Source organism: Apodemus sylvaticus, chromosome 4 (genome assembly GCF_947179515.1).
Source record: "Apodemus sylvaticus chromosome 4, mApoSyl1.1, whole genome shotgun sequence".
Lineage (NCBI taxonomy): Eukaryota > Metazoa > Chordata > Mammalia > Rodentia > Muridae > Apodemus > Apodemus sylvaticus.
This window is the reverse complement of record NC_067475.1, coordinates 83395155-83413789: the sequence shown is the minus strand read 5'-3', so window position 1 is coordinate 83413789 and position 18635 is coordinate 83395155. Positions and strand designations below refer to the sequence as shown.

Sequence of the window (18635 nt, the reverse complement as noted above, 5' to 3'; positions counted from 1 at the left end):
CACATTAAAAATGAAATAAAACATTACTAATGTAATGTCATGAAAGTAATCGTGAAGCCACTTAAATCCTAGTGGTGAGTAACATAATTTGTTACTTAAGATGGAAGAGGTTGGAACTCGGCATTGCTTTGCATTTCAGTACATCTCTGCAGTGTTTGACTTGACAGAAGGCAGCGGGATTCTCCTCTCTGCCTCTGCATTCATTCCATCAGAACAGAACGTATCAGACAGACCCTGGAAAGCTCCACTGGACACACTTGGCTATGACTGTAGCATTCACCTGGTGGATCCCCTCAGCGGTCTGTGGACAGTGGGGGTTGGGGGGAGTGGGGAGGGGTTGGTGGGGGGAGGGAGGTCACACGGCATTCTAGAGCGCTATTTAAAATTGCCACTGCTTGAACAGAGATGCACTCCTCGGTTTTCATCCTGTCTCCATCTTCCATTTTGCTGAATGGCTATAGGCAAATGAGCTAACTCTACTAAGTCTCAACTTCCAGCTCTGTCCAGTAGAGATAGATCACAGTATCTGACAGTAACAGGCTCCATGGCCTGCTGTGCAGATTGACTGGATTAATACACACTTGATGATGCTTGGCACCAGCTCAGAACGGTTCCCAGTTAGTGACTGCTGTGGTGATGACAATGACATCATCTGGTTGTCCTTAACGTGAAATTAAGCCACTTATCCTAATTAGGATGGACACTTAGTAACAATGTGACACAAGGTCTGTTTTAAATTCTCATAGGACTTTTGAGGGAGGTTTTTATGTGGTGGTTTCAGTCATACACATGCCAAAAAGGGCGTGTGTCCTGGCCCAACATGATGGATGATGGGCTTTTCACGGTGCCACTGAAGCCAACAAGGTCCTGAGCACAGGGACTCGGTCTACACAGAGCCCAGGTCGTGCCTCAGCAATGGCAGGTACCTCTTACAGGTACTCAACACTGCAGGCTCTGGGGCTGTGGAATCGTGGGGTGTCCTTATTCGTGTTCCAGGGACTGGTGTCATGGTAACCCACAGGCCTCCTTCCTTAGTCTCACTATTTCTGATAGTATTTTCTGGAGCTGATTGTGTTTTGGAAACAATCTTTCTGAGTGAACCAGGTTCAGATAAAAGTCCTTCAAAACATTTCCACAAGAATCTTAGACTTCATGTACCACTGCACTTTGATGCAGGAACATGATACGTTACAGGAATGTGTATTTTGTTTTATTTATTTATTTTTGTCACATAAAATGACCTTTTAAGACTATGCTTGGCCCATAAATTGGAAACCCCACTCCTGGTTTTTTTTTTTTTTTTTAATTTTTGTTTTTGTTTTTGAGATAGGGATCAATTCATTAAAAAAATATTGTCACATAGGAAGATCTGTTAGGCTTGGACTATAATTGGAAATTTCCTTTCTTTCTCTCCCCCTTTTTTGGGGGGGAGTGGGGCTGGGGCTCAAACCCAGGGCTCTGTGTATGATAAGCAGATGCTGAACCACTGAGTGCCATTGTAGCCCGAAGTTTTCTCTTTCCATGTCCTGTTCAGAATATCTCCTCCTGCTCTATTACATTGTATGCTAATAACAAACTCAAATGGAAATTTGAACCTCCAAGGGAAGACTGAATGTTTGCTTGTTATACATATGTTTCTGACCAGTTCAATGTCTACCACACAGAAACTGCTAGATAAGGTATGAGCCAAGGGGTCCTCTCAGCTGATCTTCCTCTCTGCATCTGGAGCTGCACTTTGGATTGTTTACAGTACTTTAACATAGCCCTGCTTTCACTGTTCAGGAAACAGGAGGACCTAAAACTAATGCAATGTCGTGCTAAATTTCCAATTGTAAGGTTTTTAGAAATGACTTTTGGAAATGCAAATATTAAGTGACAATATTTGAGCCCTGTATCACAAATATTTTATTTATTTAAAAAATCATTAATTTAAAAAGATTCCTGTCTTTCAAAGAGCTGATGAAAGGAATTATTCAAAAATTTCCAATAAATAATGAAAACTTTTTTTAAAAAATGTCCTTCCCAGGATCCATCTGAAAGGGTGGAAAATCCTCCCAGTGATCCCTGGAGCACCATCCTGTGGGGGCTGAGGCTCTCTTCACTTCTTGGCTTCAGCAGGTGGTTCACAACATCAGAACTTTTCATTTCTAGATCATATATAACCAATATTTCACCTTCATAGTAAATACTATGAAATCCCACTGGTGCCAGAAATCACTGTGTGGAGGAAGGAATCAGGAGTGGAATGTCAAGGCTTCCTCCGTCAGGCTCTTCAGGGTGTGGGGACCAATGCGCGGGTCTGGGCTGGAGAGTGTGACACACTGGCAGTGCTCATCCAACCCACTGGCACACTTCCACTGACAGCAGAGGCTGCCTCCATGTAGAACGGGTTAGGCAAGGTAACGCTTATTTAGAAGTCAGTGTCTGTGCAGTTGTTAGAGATCTCAAGCACTGCGCCATCCTACTTGCACTTTCTGGTCTGAGTTCAGTTGCCCTCTGCAGTCTGAGGCGTGGGATGATGTGGGAAGAAAGTTATATGAAGAGAAAAACATGAAGTAAGACATGGACACTAACAATCTAAAATCTCATCACGAGCAGAGCCTAGGATCTGTCCTAGGGTCACCACACCTCTTCCTAATCTGATCATTTTGCTTTACAGTGTGTGTGTGTGTACACGTGTGCGTGTGCATGTGCATGTGCGTGTGCATGTGTGAGCATTTTGCCAGGGGCTTGCAGAGGAAGATGCCACATCCTCTGGAACTAGACTTGCAGATGATTCTAAGCTGCCATGCGGGTGCCTGGAATTGAACCCAGATCTTTAGCCAGAGCATTCAGTGCTCCAAACACTGAGCCACTGTCTCTCCAGCCCTTCTTCTTAATTTATATTTTCAACAGTTGGTGGCAGGAAAATGGATTTACTGAATAAGGAAATCTCTGCCATATCACTAGCTGATGACTAAGCTAACCTAATGGAACATAATTTCAGTGGCCACACATGACAAAAATTACAGCCTTTACATAATTGGCCCAGAAAAGTCACTAAGCAAAAAGAAAAAGACAGACACACAGAGAGGGAATAATGCAGAGAAAATATGATTTCCAGAGTTGCCACAATATTATCGTTCTTTTATTTACTTTTCTTTTTAAATATAGAATTTCACAGGCAGTGGTGGCGCATGCCTTTAATCCCAGCACTTGGGAGGCAGAGGCAGGCAGATTTCTGAGTTCTAGGCCAGCCTGATCTACAGAGTGAATTCCAGGACAGCCAGGGCTACACAGAGAAACCCTGTCTCAAAAAAACAAAACAAAACAAAGAATTTCACTATGTAGCACAGGCTATTCTCAAACTCACCATCTCCCTGAGTTAACTACTCAAGTAGTTGTAATTGAAGGCATATGACATCTACTTAGAGGAAGTGTGTCACTGTGGGGGCGGGCTTTGAGGTCATACATGCTTAAGCTCTGCCTCATATGGGACACACTTTCCGTCAGCTGCCTGCAGATCTAGGTGTAGAACTCACAGCTCCCTCTCCAGCACCATGCCTGCCTGCATGCTGTCATGTTCCCTACCATGATGCTAATGGGCTGAACCTCTGAACCTGTAAGCCAGCCCTAATTAAATGTTGTCCTTTATAAAAGTCAGTGTGGTCATGGTGTCTCTTCACAGCAATAAAACCTAACGAAGGCAAACTTCAGTTTCAGGGGATCCAAAAACCCCTTCCAGTGTTTGTGGGCTCTGGACACATGATATACAGAATATATCCGTACACATAACACCACAGGCAAAACACCCATATACACCAAAGAAAGAAAAAAAATCCCAATTTTTTAAAAGAGAAGGTGGCTCACACTAAAATAAGTGAATAATAACTGTCTTTTAGTAAATCCAGATTAGCCTTACTAGAGCTTAAATTAACTCTTACATATGGTCCCAGAATTAAAAGAAACGTATACATACTTTCAAAAACAAACAAATAAGCATAGAAACCAGGAGATGATGCTTCATCAAATAGACAATATTAAAGACACAGAAATGTTAAGGAAGAACCAAACAAAAGTTTTCCAGCATTGGAAAGCACGACAACTGAAATGTAAAATCCACTAGAGACCAAAGAACAAAGGAAAAGTAACCTAACCTAGTACCAAACATGTACTAGGAAGAGGTAATATTTGAGGGCCAGCAAGACGGCTTAGTGCACAAGATGGCTCCTGGCCTGAGTTTCATCTCTAGGACTTATACAGTTAAAGCAGAGAACCAACTCCGCAACATTGCCTTCTGATCTCCACTCCCAAGCTCTGACCTTGTACACACACACACACACACACACACACACACAGACACACACACACACACACACACACACACTGAATATATGAAATAAGTATTTTTTAAAAAAATACTTTGAAGAAACTAGAGCTGGAAACTCCTCAAAATTTGATGAAAAAGACAAATCAACATAGCCAAAAAAGCTGCATAAACCCTAAGTAGCCAACTCAAACAGAACTGAAGCAAGGTACCTTATAACCAACCCATTACACAAAAAAGAGAACCCTGAAAGCAAAAAGAAATGGACAGGAAATGGTCAGTAAAGTTAACAATGCAGGTCCTATCCCAGAACATATCAGGCCTAGCATAATGTCATCAGCCTATAGTCCCAGTACTTGGGAGGTGAAGGTGGAGATCGTAAGTTCAAGGCCAGTGTTGACTAAATAGGAAGACTCTTCCTCAAAATGACCAAAGTCTCAGGGCTGGAGAGATGGCTCATTGTTAAGAACATATACTGCCCTTAAAGAGTAACTGAGTTCAGTTCCTAGCACCCACTTCAGGCTTTGCACAACTGCCTGGAACTCTAACTCAGGAGAATTGGATGTCTCTGGTCTCACAAGGCACTGTACATAACCCTAACCCTTACCCCTAACCCTAACCCTGAACCCTGAACCCTAACTCTAACCTTAACCCCCCCCACACACACACAAAATTAAAATGATAAAAATTAATCATTAAAACAACAACAATGGCAACAACAAAAAGGTTTGGAGACATAGCTCAATGATAGAGCACTTACCCACAATGCACAAGGTACTGGATCTAACCTCACACCAATAAATAAATAAATGTCCAAAGAAACAAGTTGAATGTTGAACATTAGGAGTGGAAAAGAAATTTTCTGTAAAGTATAAGCAAAAATCACCAAACATAACAGACTGAGGCAAATGTTGCTGTCACAAAGAAAAGCATGTAACCGACAGATCATCATATAAGCTGAGAGGGCAAAAAAGAAAAGAAAAGAAAAGAAAAACCTTATTTAGATTGGCCAAGAAAGGAGAAAGCCTTGAATTACTAAAATCAGGAGAGAAAGTAGGTAGAGTCCTACTGAATCTTGGAAACATGAAGAATTATAATGGCATTATGGGCGCCAGCAGGCTAAGCAGCCCCAATGACACAGACAAATTCCTAGAAACACCCAAACTACTAAGATACAAAGATGAATGCAATTCTGAATAGACACATAGTCAGAAAGTCACCGGCAAGGACAGTCTCTGACCAAAAGCTTCAACGGTAGAAGTGCCCGAGCTTTTAGGTAAGGCGTTATCTCAACCTTTCCCACACACTTCCAAAAATATACATGAGAGGAATTGGTTGTGATAGTGAGCACCTTTAATTACAGCCCATGAGAGGCAGAGGCTGGTGGATCTGTTGTGAGTCTGAGGCTCTGTGTTAACAGTATGCTAATACATGCTGTCTAGAGAGAGTAGAGTCCCAGGCAAGGTAACTTAGTAAGATTCTGTCTACAGTCAATCAATCAATCAATCAATCAATCAATAAGTAAATAAGTAAATAAAATATGCGTGTGTACTTGTGTATGCCCTTTCCTAATTCTCTAGGCCACAGGGCATTATAAGACAATGGCAGACTGATCTCCCTTGTAAATTTGGGATTGCACAATAAACTAACAAAACTGACCCACATATCAGAAGGATCCCAGGATTGCAGGGAGAGTCACACATGAAAATCTTGACCAGGACATGTTGTATCATCAGGGCGAGATGGCTGATTATAGGTATGAGGCTACTATTATGGGGTGTTGAATTAGGCCCAGTGAATTAGGAAATGAGGCACACACCCACCCACCCACCCACACACACACACACACTTTATTTACTTATGTACTTGCATAATTTTATGAATATAAAACCCACTAACTATACCATTTCAGGTGTTGGAAATACTGAAATTGATGTTATATAAATTTTACCTAAAAAGAAAAGAAAAAAGAAAAAGGAAGAAGAACCCCTGTTGAGCTGGAAGTAAGTGTTCATTGTCTGTGGTTCAATATCCCAAGTACATCCTGGGAGAAAGAACTCGGGAATCGTTTTGAGGTGCCGAAAGCTAGTGGTTCTTAAATGCTGGTTCCAGGCTTTCACAGCTGAGGCTTGTTGAATTCAGCACTAATTGTGGGGTGACTATGGGCCCCTCAGCTGAGCCCATCCATTTCTGGAGAGATGATGGCACTGTCCCCAGGGGTGGGAGGGCAGCCAGAGGCCAGGGTGAGCTCATTGCTGTTGACAGGTGGTCACCGTCTGTGTCCATCAGCAGAGTTGCTGGCAGGGCCACATGCATTCCTAGGGGGAAAAGGATGCTCCAGGCCTGTGGCCAATCTGGAGGCCTTTATGGAGATCCTGACAGTTGGTGGGGGAGGGGAGGATCCTGAACATCCTCTTCCTGTCAACATCCTTGTTAGTAAGGAGCCTCACTGAGCACAGACAGGGTTCGTGGTCATTTGTCTACCTAGGATCACAAGGCATGAGAGTTGGCTTTAAGAGCAAAGAGCCTCTTGGATCACCGATGGCCATTTTCTTAGCACTTGGCAGTGCTGTCCCTGCAATTTAATGAGCAGAGTGCACAGCATCTCAGCACTGGAGGGCTTTCAGCCGCTGGTGCTAATCAGCATGGCAGCACCCCGCACTGCTGTTAATCACCCGATTTTATTAACCTTCACATGCCTGACTTGTTTTTAAAGATTTACCCATGGCAATTAACTGCATGCAATTTATCTGGGATACTGCATTTGGCTTGCATATGCAATGAGCATCCCCGTTTCAAAGCGACATCGCCATGAGCGCCTACAATCTATGATCAGACAACGGAGAGCTTTAAGATGGATGCTACTAATTCCCCAGGGCCTTTCACTGCCTTCTAAATTTCGTGATCTCGAAGAATCACAGTGATTCTACATGTAGGAAGTGCTCAGAACATACTTTAAACTGTTTTGCTCACCTCAAGGAGGGTCAGAGCCTTTAGATAGATTTTGTTTTTTGGCGGGGCCAGAGGAGATGCATTTGGTAGAAAGGAAGGGAGGGGCTATTTTAACATGAAGAATCTTTGACGGCCCTCTGGCATCTGAGGGTCTCTGGTGCTAACATGGGCTCCATTAGGTAAACATCATTAGGGGAGTCTTTCTTTTCCTTTGAGTCAGGCTTTCACTATGTAGACCAAACAGGCTTCAGACTCAGGCTCACAGAGATCCTTCCAAATGCTATGACTGAAGACATGTGACATCAACCTAGGAATTCTTTGCTAGTTTGTCCTCCCCCAGGAGGAAGCCAGAGACCCCACCTCTCTTAGCTCTCCCTAAGAAAGACAGTGCATTTTATGGAAACTCGGTTTGTTCAGTTTTTATTATGTTTCTGAGGCTGTGGGGAGGGAACCCATGGCCTTGCAGATGTCCTAACACAAGTCACATCCTAAGTCCTGTAGTTTAACTTTATTCACTTTTTTTCCACGCTGGGGTTTGAGGCCAAGGCCCTATGAGTGTGAGACACATTCCTCCCTTCACCCATTTATTTTGAGATGGCAATCTGGCTTCATAGTCCAAGTTGGCTTCGAACTTGTGAATGTGTGATTGTCCTACCTGAACCTCTCAAGTGCTAGAATTACAGCCAACACTACCATTCCTGCTGCATAGTCATCTTAGAGGTAATCACCTCAGTGGAGAGCACCTTGGTACTAAAGTGCGACCTGTAGTGACCCGGCATCACTGGTCACTACAGTTAGACATCATTAGTCTGGTGTCAATCAGCGCCTTTAGTCCAGTTCCTCAACCTCATTCCTGCTGGCCTGGATCAGAGCCGCTTGATGGACTCCTCCAGCAGACTCCCACAGCTTCCGTCTATCTCTTCACTGATCTGAATCCACTCTCTCACATCTCCAACTAGTTTGAGATGAACAGATATCACATAGGTGTGCCAGCTCTGAATGCTCCTCAACAGAGCCTCAGACTAAGGTCGGGCTCAGGTATCCAACAACTGCACCCAGTGTCCTTCCTCCAGATCCTGACCTTTTAGCCTTTCTGGCCAATGTCATTTCTTGGTTCCTGAGGACACCGGGCCAATGGCACAGTGAAACACAGCAGGCTCTTGGACATGTCCATTCTCTCTGAGACTCTGTCCCTTCTGAGCAACACACTATTCCTTACTACAGTGTTTACACTGTAGACAGTATACGCTATACTGCATATACTGAATACACTGTAATCTCATAGAGAAAAACCAGAACTATAAGCACAAATATATACATATACACATACACAATTCCATATACTAATTTTCATGTCATTTATTTCAAAAATATCTATTTGTGAGTAAGGCTCAGTGTTAAAGCATGTTCTCAACCCTGGGCTGAAAATTCTTAGCATTAATCAGTCAATCAATCAATCAATCAATCAATCACTTTTAATAGCTATAATAGCTACCTAGCAATCGGTTATATGGGCTTACAATAACCTCAACAGGTGTCTAATATTGTAAATTTCTATTTCTAAGTTTTACTATAATATAGAAATGATAACACTCAGACTGAATCATCATCTTATCTAGTAATTTACTTAGGAATAATCTCTTAGTGAAATTGCTGAATTATAAAATGAAAGTTTATCTAAAGCACTTGTTATGTTTTGGCCCAACTGACATCACTTTTCTGAAAGCAATTTACTCTTTTCCCCAAAAAACCTAAGACAAGACCTAAGGACAGAGGGTGACTATGAGAAGTTGTTTTCTCCTTCTGCCTTATGTGGGTGCAGAGTTTGAACTCAGTTCATACACCTGTGTGGCAAGTGCCTTTACCTGATGAACCATTTTGCCAGCCCCTGGTTATTACCTTTTAAAATAACTAGATGGAGGTATTTTTTGTGAAGCTTAACCTCTGTGATTTGATTTTTAGCTATTTATACCCTCCCTGTGGGTTTTCTACATTCTTTTCTCAACTTCTTTGAAATATTCATAGTTTGCTTATCAGTGCTCTTTACATATAAGGAACCCTCTGAGGACCTTTAATTAACAGTATTGGTTAGTATTTGTACTGGCTGGTTTTGTGTGTCAACTTGACACAGGCTGGACAACTTATCACAGAAAAAGGAGCTTCAGTTGGGGAAGTGCCTCCATGAGATCCAGCTGTGGGGCATTTTCTCAATTAGTGATCAAGTGGAGAGGGCCCCTGTGGGTGGTGCCATCCCTGGGCTGGTGTTCTTGGGTTCTATAAGAGAACAGGCTGAGCAAGCCAGGGGAAGCAAGCCAGTAAGCAGCATCCCTCCATGGCCTCTGCATCAGCTCCTGCTTCCTGACCTGCTTGAGTTCCAGTCCTGACTTCCTTTAAGTGTAAGTTAATAAACCCTTTCCTTCCCTTGCTTCTTGGGCATGATGTTTGTGCAGGAACAGAAACCCTGACTAAGATAGTATTATAAGTTAAATTATTAATAGCTTTCATTTTTCCTTCCCTAGATTTTAGTAGCAGGAATATAAATGTGTCATAATTCTCTCTCTCTCTCTGTCTCTCTCTCTCTCTGTCTCTCTCTGTCTCTCTCTGTCTCTGTCTCTCTCCTTTTGTTTGTTTGAGACAGTGTTCCTCTGTGTAGCCCTGGCTTTATAGATCAGGCTGGCCTGGGCATCTGAGTGCTGGGATTAGAGGCGCATGCGGCCACCGCCTGGCTGTCTGCAGCTTTCTGTCTCTATTGGGAGTCTACTGAGAACCACAGACACGGGTTTTTTTCACGTTTCATAGTCTATATAGTTGCTCTTTTCTTAGATTCTTGGGTTTTGTGCATGCTTGTTGGTTTTTGAGATAGGATCTCATTATGTAGCTCAGACTGGGTTTGAACTCACTCAGACTTGAGGAGATTTGAACTCCTCCTGCCCAAGCCTATGCGGCACATCTGGCTTCTAACTTCCTGAGTCTTTTCAAATAAAAGAAACTACTTTATTTAACCTCTAAAAAGTCTCCTTTAAAAAACACCATGGGATTATTTACCCCATACATTAGATGGTAAAATATTCATTTCTGGGTTCCAGAAAGTCCTGTTTACCCTTTCTTTATGTTTTAAATGGGAGTGAATTTCAAAAGACATTTTGCGGCTTTGTTTCCGTTAACAATCGACAATTTAATTTTAGCACACTGAGCAGGAGGTAAATATACTGACCTTTTGAAAAAATAATTGATTTATCTTTATTTTACACATTTATCTTTATTGTTTTTCTGCCTGCATGTATGCCTATGTGAGGGTGTCCAGTCCCTTAGAATTGAAGTTACAGACAGTTGTGAACCGCCATGTGGCTTCTGGGAATCGATCCTGGGGCCTATGGAAGAGCAGTCAGTGCTCTCAACCACTGAGCCATCTCTCCAGCACGCCCCGCCCCTTGTGACCTAATTATACAGTGAATTTCAGTGGGCTAGAGTTCACCCAGTCTTAGCTTGGCTTCACATATTGCCTTCTTAAAACACGTGGGTTTTCCTGTGTGGGATTCAGACTCTTGCAGGAATGCATGCTGCTTCCTGCCCTGGGCCCAGTGGTCCTCTCTAGCCCAACCTCTTATCCACTTCAGATGAACATCTCAGTAAATGCAAACCTGGAGCCCAGCCTCAGGCTCACTGTCCATCCACCATTCAAACAGTGAGCTATCCACCTCTGCCTTTGAAGGTTTAATGTTCCATGCTGCTTCTGGAATTGAGGTCAGGCACTTTCTTGATGGTATCACAGTGTGTCACAAGCTCCCCCAATCTACTTTGCTGGTTCCTCGCTGGAAGTCTCCTGCCCACTCGTGTTCTGGCCCCACCTCCAGACCTCATGTTCTAGGTGCCACAGCTGCCTACTGTTCCTGAACACCAACACACCCTTACACCAATTAAGATGTTACTTTCCAACTGCCATTTTTTTTGCATTCTATATGACTACCTGTTCAATGTTAGGCTGGGGCCTATGGTGGGACTCCTACTGTTTGTTTCCAAGACTTCCTTCCCTGTCAATCAGGGTCTGCAGGGAGCCCCATGACTGAACTAAATTTTAAGGGAATTGTAGCTGATAGAAATGCTGTCCTAGATGTAGTATTTTGGATGGGAGCCCAGGCAGAGAGCCTCAGTATTTACTCTGAGCCAGTAAGAAAAGGGGTCAGAAAAATAACATTCAGCTTGCCTTGGGATGAAACTTTTAAGCTTGTCTTGTAAAATCTACACTATAGTGTCCCTTGGATTATCATCATCTATATGTTATACCTTGTGCTTACTAGCCCAGGGTACTTCCAATTAAATAGTTAAAGATGTTCAAGTGATGGTGTCATCGTGTGTTTGAAACTATGAAGCTCAGGATGCTATTTCTTCTAGCCCTAGCTTCATGGATGTCAAACTGCTGCCTAGCCTGTCCAAATCTGAGACTCTCCATCGAGGGTAACTCACACCTGCTTTGTAGACTGTTGAGAAGCCAAGGGTGGGTGTCTGGCAAATCTGTTCTACAATCTGCTGAAGACGAAGTCTCTGCCTACCTGTATTCATTCTAGAAGGAAAGCTAGGAGACCAAACAGCCCACAGATGACATGATGAACACGATGGGACAGGGTGGCAAGTGACACGAGGGAGGTAAATGCTATTAAGAGGTAGCGTGGCTGGACATAATGACACAAGACCTTATTTTCAGTACTCAGGAGGACAAACAGGCTTATGTCCTCAAGTTCAAGCCCTCCCTGGTCTCATCTGAGACTTCTAGACCAGTAAGGAATACTACATAGTGAGACTCAGTCTCAAAAAAAGAGGTGGCATGGCTTACCCAGAGAGTATAGCTGAACAGAGAAAGCTGTTCCAGGAAGGAAACAGAAATGAAAGAGAACAAACACTTAAGAAAAGGCACAGAAGGAATGGCTCAGCCAGCCTGAAGGCAGGAAGCCCACTGAGGACTCTAAGGAGGCTGGGCAACTGAGGACTCTAAGGAGGCCAGGCAACTGAGGACTTTAAGGAGGCCGGGCAGGCTGCAGGGGAGCAGGTATGGGGCAGCGTGAGACGTCGTCAATGGCTAATAAAGTTTTCTCAGCTCCAACAACCACTTGTTTTTGCTGGTGGTTTATAATATGTGGGACTTACAAGTAGTTTCAAATACTTTTTATTTGGCCAATACAAGGGGGGAAAGTGAATAAAGTCATTGACTAGAATTAATATAATGATAGGGCTGGAGGTATAGCTCAGTGACAGGGCATGAGCATTCATGAGGCCCTGGGCTTGATTTCTAACACCAAATCATCATCATCATCACCATCACCATCACCATCACCATCACCACCACCACCACCACCACCACCACCACCACCACCATCACCATCACCACCACCACCACCACCACCACCACCACCACCATCACCACCACCACCATCACCACCACCACCACCACCACCACCATCACCACCACCACCACCACCACCATCACCACCACCACCACCATCACCACCACCATCACCACCACCACCACCACCACCATCACCACCATCACCACCACCACCACCACCATCACCACCACCACCACCACCACCACCATCACCACCACCACCACCACCACCATCACCATCACCACCACCACCACCACCACCACCACCACCACCATCACCATCACCATCACCATCACCATCACCATCACCATCACCATCCAGTTCAGGGAGCAGTGCCAGAAACTGAATGCAGAGACGTTCATATGCACGGCGTAGTGGTGTGAATGAGAATGGCCCCAATAGGCCACATATTGAAATGCTTGGTCCCCAGCTAATGGAACTGTTTGGGAACAATTAGGAAGTTTGTCCTTGTTGGAGGAGATGTGTCACTGGAGGCAGGGTTTGAGATTTCAAACGACTCATACCATTCCCAGTCTCTCTCTACCTCATGGTTTTGGTCATGTCTCAAGATATAAGTTCTTGGCTGCTGCTCCGCACCATGCCTGACTGCCTGCTGACTTGCTCCCTAACACGATCATTGCTCTCAAAATCATCCCACGAAACCTACGCCCCAAATGAAATGCTTTCTTTTACAAGTTACCTTGGCCAGGATGCTTTATCACAGCAATAGATAACCAACTAAGACACTAGGCATGCATTCTACCACTGAGCCACACTTCCAACCTCTAAGATAGATAGATACAGAGTCTCTCTGTACGGCTAAGGTGTTCTCAACCTCATCAGCCTTCTCTCTCTTCTTCCTGGGTGCTAGGATGATAGGTCTGCACACCTCTCCTGGACCAAGAAATATCTGTAATAAGTAATCTTTACTGAGAGCTCACCATGCGCTTTATGTCATTTAAACTCTTCAATTCCCAATTTCAAATAATCCTGTTTGGTAAGTTCTGTCATGACTTCCTTAACACAGAAAAGGAAGTGATTGTTCAATAAACTTGCTATTGCTGAGGAGGGAATACGTTTCAGACGCAGGGTTTGAATCAGCCAGGCTGACTCAGCCGTGCTTCCAGCCATGCCATTATCCTGTCCCTCCCAGGCACAGAGCCTGCGTGAGTCACGGATTGGGTGAGTGTTACGGGTCCATTTGCATTCATAACAGTTATTGAGCTTGCTAGAAGCAGGAAGTATGTTTGCAACTCACAATCTAAAGTCTTTACCAGGGATTCACAGAGCTTGAGTTCTACCTTCCCAAGGGGCAGAATCTAAAACATGAGGAAAAAACCTTCTCCAATAGTAATAACAATAACAATAATATTAATATTAATAAAACTCTAATTAGCATTTTAGCAATCACTCTCAACCTATAGTGTTTATCAGCTATTAAATCTTTATCCATGATTGTTTGGCTCATGCTATGTCAGAGTACACATGCCTAGCTTGCAAGCAGCAACTGACTCTCTTTCCTGAGGATAGCAACAGTATATTCTAAGTAGAGATGATAAAGATGGATTTTACAATTTAAGTAATTCTGGCTAGAGGCAGTGAGCAGGCAAAACAGTCTAATGGCTGTTATTTTTTTAATTAGTAATTTCTCAGAAGCAGCTTTGCTTTAATGAAGAATCTCTGACATATCCAAAGCCCACCCCGGGCCACCATGTCCCCCAGGCAGCCCGCTATGCCTCACTCACATTCCCATCGTGGTTTGGGCACGAAAGAGGCTTCCCTGCAGCCACAGCGGTGACCGTCTCCAGGATGGAAGAGTCCTCGCCGTTGCTGCCTGGCGTTCGCTGCAGCACATCCATGAGGTTTGTGATAAAAAAGTTGTTCTGGAGTGCAGCCACCCCTTTCTCAGGCAGGATGGAGGTCTGGCGACACACCGGGCAAGAGAGAGTTAAGCTGTGGGCTGGAATGTAGTTCTGCAGGCACCTGTGGGAGAGCACACGTGGGGACAGTCAGCACAGGGCACCACAACCCACGTTGTGGTGTCCTGTACAGGGAAATGATGCTTCAGAGACCAATCCCTAATCTGTCCTCACACTGGCTCTATCCACTGATCAGACAAATAACTGTGCTTGAGGAAAAGAAAATGTCACAGACTTGTGTAGTGTCTAGAGCCCTGACACCCACAGTGTGTTTGGTTCAAGAACAAGCAACCTTGACCTTCCAAGGAACGTGACAGACCTACCAGATCAGATGCCCATGTGACTCCCACACAGACTAAGGGTTGGAAAACCTTGTTCTGTAAGCATTGAGCTCGGAAGTGTTTGGACTTGGGTAGGAGAGATGGCTCAGAGGTTAAGAGCGCTGACTGCTTGCTCTTCCAGAGGTCCCGATTTCAGTTCCCAGCAAAAACACAGTGGCTCGGAACCTTCTGTAATTGGATTTGATGCCCTCTTCTGGTGTGTCTGAAGACGCTACAGTGTACTCATAAATGAAATAAATATTTAAAGTATGTGGACTTTAGCAATTGGGGGGAAGGGAAAAATCAAATGTGTTTGTTAATGTTGCAATTCATTTGACACACAAAACTATAATCAACTTTTAAAAAAGCATTGAAATGGACCTATTTGGTTGAAGTAAGTATGAGACACCTATGCTCAGACATACCGCCTCTTCCTTCTCTAGAAGCATCATTTAGCAGTTACTCAAAGAAAGAACTGTATTAACAGTAATAACCGCCATATGTGCTACAAAGCACCTTTGACATACTCCCATGAGCCTACGGAGGAGGCACCATTATGATCCCTTTGGACAATGAGGAAACACGGGCACAAAGAGGAGCTAATCAACCTCGCCTAGCATTCTTTAGTAGGCCAGGGCTAGCGTGGGAATCCAAACCCAGGCAGTTTGACGTCACAATCTAACCTCTAATAGCTGGAACTGCAGCTCAGTGGTTAAGTGCTCACCCAGCATACATGGCTTTCATCCTAGCACTGCAGAAACAGACCCCAAATTATACTGTATACCGTTTTCAGATTGCTTAGCCAGAGTTTGAGAACCACCAATGTGGCCTCTTACTTTTGCAGATGGAGAAAGCGGCACCAAGGAGGGGTGGCTGCCCAGTGACTCGGGGGAGCTAGGGCTGAATCCCTGCCAGAAAGGAAGCAGATCTGCTGAAGTCAGAAATGGCACGGAAGCCCAAGAGGCATTTTCCATCTTATTTTACAAGGCAACTGACATTCATCAAGCTTGACCCTGCTTCTATTCCCTTTTTTGGTGGACATCATCTTCCTTTACGGAGTCTTGTCCTCCTGGCTGCTCGAGCTTTTCAGAGTTAATAAAGCTTGGCGTTACTCATCTCGCCACACTAAGATTCCTCTAGGATCTTAGAGCATTACAAGTATAGCAGACATTGTATTTCGTCCTACAGATACGCTCTCTAAGGCCTATGTCTTCTACCTCTTGACGCTTCTTAGACCGTCTCAAGGGTCATAAATCCCATTAGGCAGCAAACCGAAGCAATGTTCTTCCTCAGACTGTGTTCTTTCCCTATCTTGATGAATAGCGTCTCCAGCCATTCATCTCAGCAAAACAGAGATAGGAGCCATTCATCCAATAGTAACTCCCCTCCTGTCCTTCATTTCTTTCACCAGTCTGAGTCTCAACAGTGAGCCAGTCTGTTCCTGGATGCTTTCTCGGTCTTGTAATCGTTTGAAATGAAGTAAGTCTCTGGTAACTCCTGATTGGGTTCCTAGATGTCTGCTGGAAGCACAGGTTGGGCATTGTCTCCCTTGGGTAGCGGTAGAGTCCTGGGAAAGAGCCCGTGCAGGTGGCTGAAGGTGGGTGGGGCAGGACAAAAGAAGCTTACCTCTCGCAGAAAGTGTGCAGACAGGGCAGGACCTTGGGGTTCTTGTACCGTTCCAGGCATATACTGCAGATCAGAAACTGCTTGTCAATCTGGCGCACCACAGGACTTGGGATGCTGGCGCCCTCACTGGCCATCCTAGACCACTGACATGGGGGGCCGGCTGTCCTCGACCCTGCACGCTGCTGTGGTCAGAGAGAAAAGACAAAAGGAAAACAAGATGATCATCCTGTACATGTAAACCACTCCCCAGCTCATCCCTTTTAAATACAGGTAGCAGTCAATGTTGGTGACCTCAAAATAATCAGCTCTCGGTTGAAGGGTTAGCAAGCTTGTCTATGCTCTAAATAATGACAAAATAGTGGCGTCTTCCCCACGCAGACAACTGAGCAGGAGAGGGTGCGTTATACCAAGATGTTTGCTGGGTTTGAAAGTGAGTGGTGCCCAAGAGGAAAAATAGTTACACATAGATCCAGTGACTGAATTCAGGCCCTCAGGATAGGTTACAAGTCCCTTTACCCACTGAGCCATCTCTTCAGTCCTGACACCAGTATTCTTTTGTTGTTGTTGTTGTTTGTTTTTTGGATTTGGTTTTTTCGAGACAGGGTTTCTCTGTATAGCCCTGGCTGTCCTGGAACTCACTCTGTAGACCAGGCTTGCCTCGAACTCAGAAATCCACCTGCCTCTGCCTCTCAGAGTGCTGGGATTACAGGCGTGCACCACCACCACCCGGCTGACACCAGTATTCTTAATTATACATATTCAGAAGTTTCAAAGAAAAGAAATACAAACCCAAGGAGATTGATCAGACTTGGGTATTTTCTCAACAGTAAATAGAAAGAACCTGACTCTCCCAAATTCTCCTTTCATGGAGGACATTTGCCCCTCCACACTCTGAAATGCAGGGAAGGCTCTCAATCGCTCTGACTGCAGGGACATGGGTCTTCCTAGCAAACCATGCTTGAGAAAACTCCTAGACACAGCCTTCCCACAGTACTGCTCCAGAGCACAACCCTGTTGCCTTTGTCAGATCCTCACGGTGATCAGAGGCTATTAGAATCTATTACCTAGTAACAGAGTGGAGAGAAAGCAAGACAGTCCCTGTAATCTTAAAGGAAGATCCTCTCACTTCTGTACATTTGAAGGGGAAAAAGAAGTCAATACAGAGGAAACTTCAAATTGTGATGTGTATGAAGACCAGCGAAGAAAACAGAGTCCACTGGGCAAAAGTTAGAACTAACACAGCTCTGGCCAACCACCTTACGGTGTCTGGCTCCTATCTCAAACAGTTAGTGTGGCTTGAACTGAAATTCATTCATCAATCTTCTAAGCACTTGGAAAGGTTCCTATGGCCTTCTTTTCTCCAGGGAAATACTCTATCAAAAAGGAAGGGAGGGAGGAAGAAAAGAAGGAAGGAATGATAAAAACCTAGTTAATTTTTAACATAATAGAGATGAATATTTTATTCTCATCAAACACACACAAATGCACACACACATGTGCACACACACATATGCACACATGCACGCATACATACATACATACATACATACATGGAACACACCCTGCAGGGTGAGTAGTGTCTGTATTTCTGAAATTTAAAGCCTCTTCACCTCATAAGCTGCCCCCGTCCCTCTGACTTATGTGTCAATAAGGCTGAGCTCTGGAAGCCTAGTTTACATTTGGCACAAGAACATGGTCTGTGACCTGTGTCCACAGCTGAAAAACGCAGCATATTTACAACATGAACAGCCCTGTGCTTCCTGTGGGAGCCACTCTTTTCCCAACATGAATTAAGTTCTTATGCCTTGCCCAATAATCCATGTTTTTAGATGTACTTCAGCTCTTTATTTTAAAGATGTATTTATTTTTTATTCTGTGTATGTGAGTGTCTTTCCTGCACACATGTATGTGCACTGCAAGCATGTCTGGTGTCTAAAGGAGCTAGAAGTGAGTGTCACATCCTCCAGAACTGGAGTTACAGATAGTTGTGAACAGTAGGGTGCTGGGAACCAAATCCCAGTCCTCCGACAGAAAGCCAGTGCTCAGAACTGCTGACCCACTCTGCAGTCCAGAAAGCCAGTGCTCAGAACTGCTGACCCACTCTGCAGTTCCAAGCACTTCAACTTTTATT

General features: G+C 44.2%; 1 protein-coding gene across 2 annotated transcripts in view; it reads right to left on the bottom strand.

Moving 5' to 3' along the window:
- Positions 1 to 18635, bottom strand: part of Trim2 (tripartite motif containing 2) — a 110342-nt gene that overhangs the window by 33904 nt on the left and 57803 nt on the right. For both annotated transcript variants that reach the window (XM_052180282.1, XM_052180283.1), the window contains exons 2-3: positions 16505 to 16686; positions 14385 to 14622 (exon numbers count right to left, since the gene is read on the bottom strand). In XM_052180282.1, the coding sequence (XP_052036242.1) occupies positions 14385 to 14622; positions 16505 to 16686 (420 nt within the window). The remainder of the gene's footprint in view (positions 1 to 14384; positions 14623 to 16504; positions 16687 to 18635) is intronic.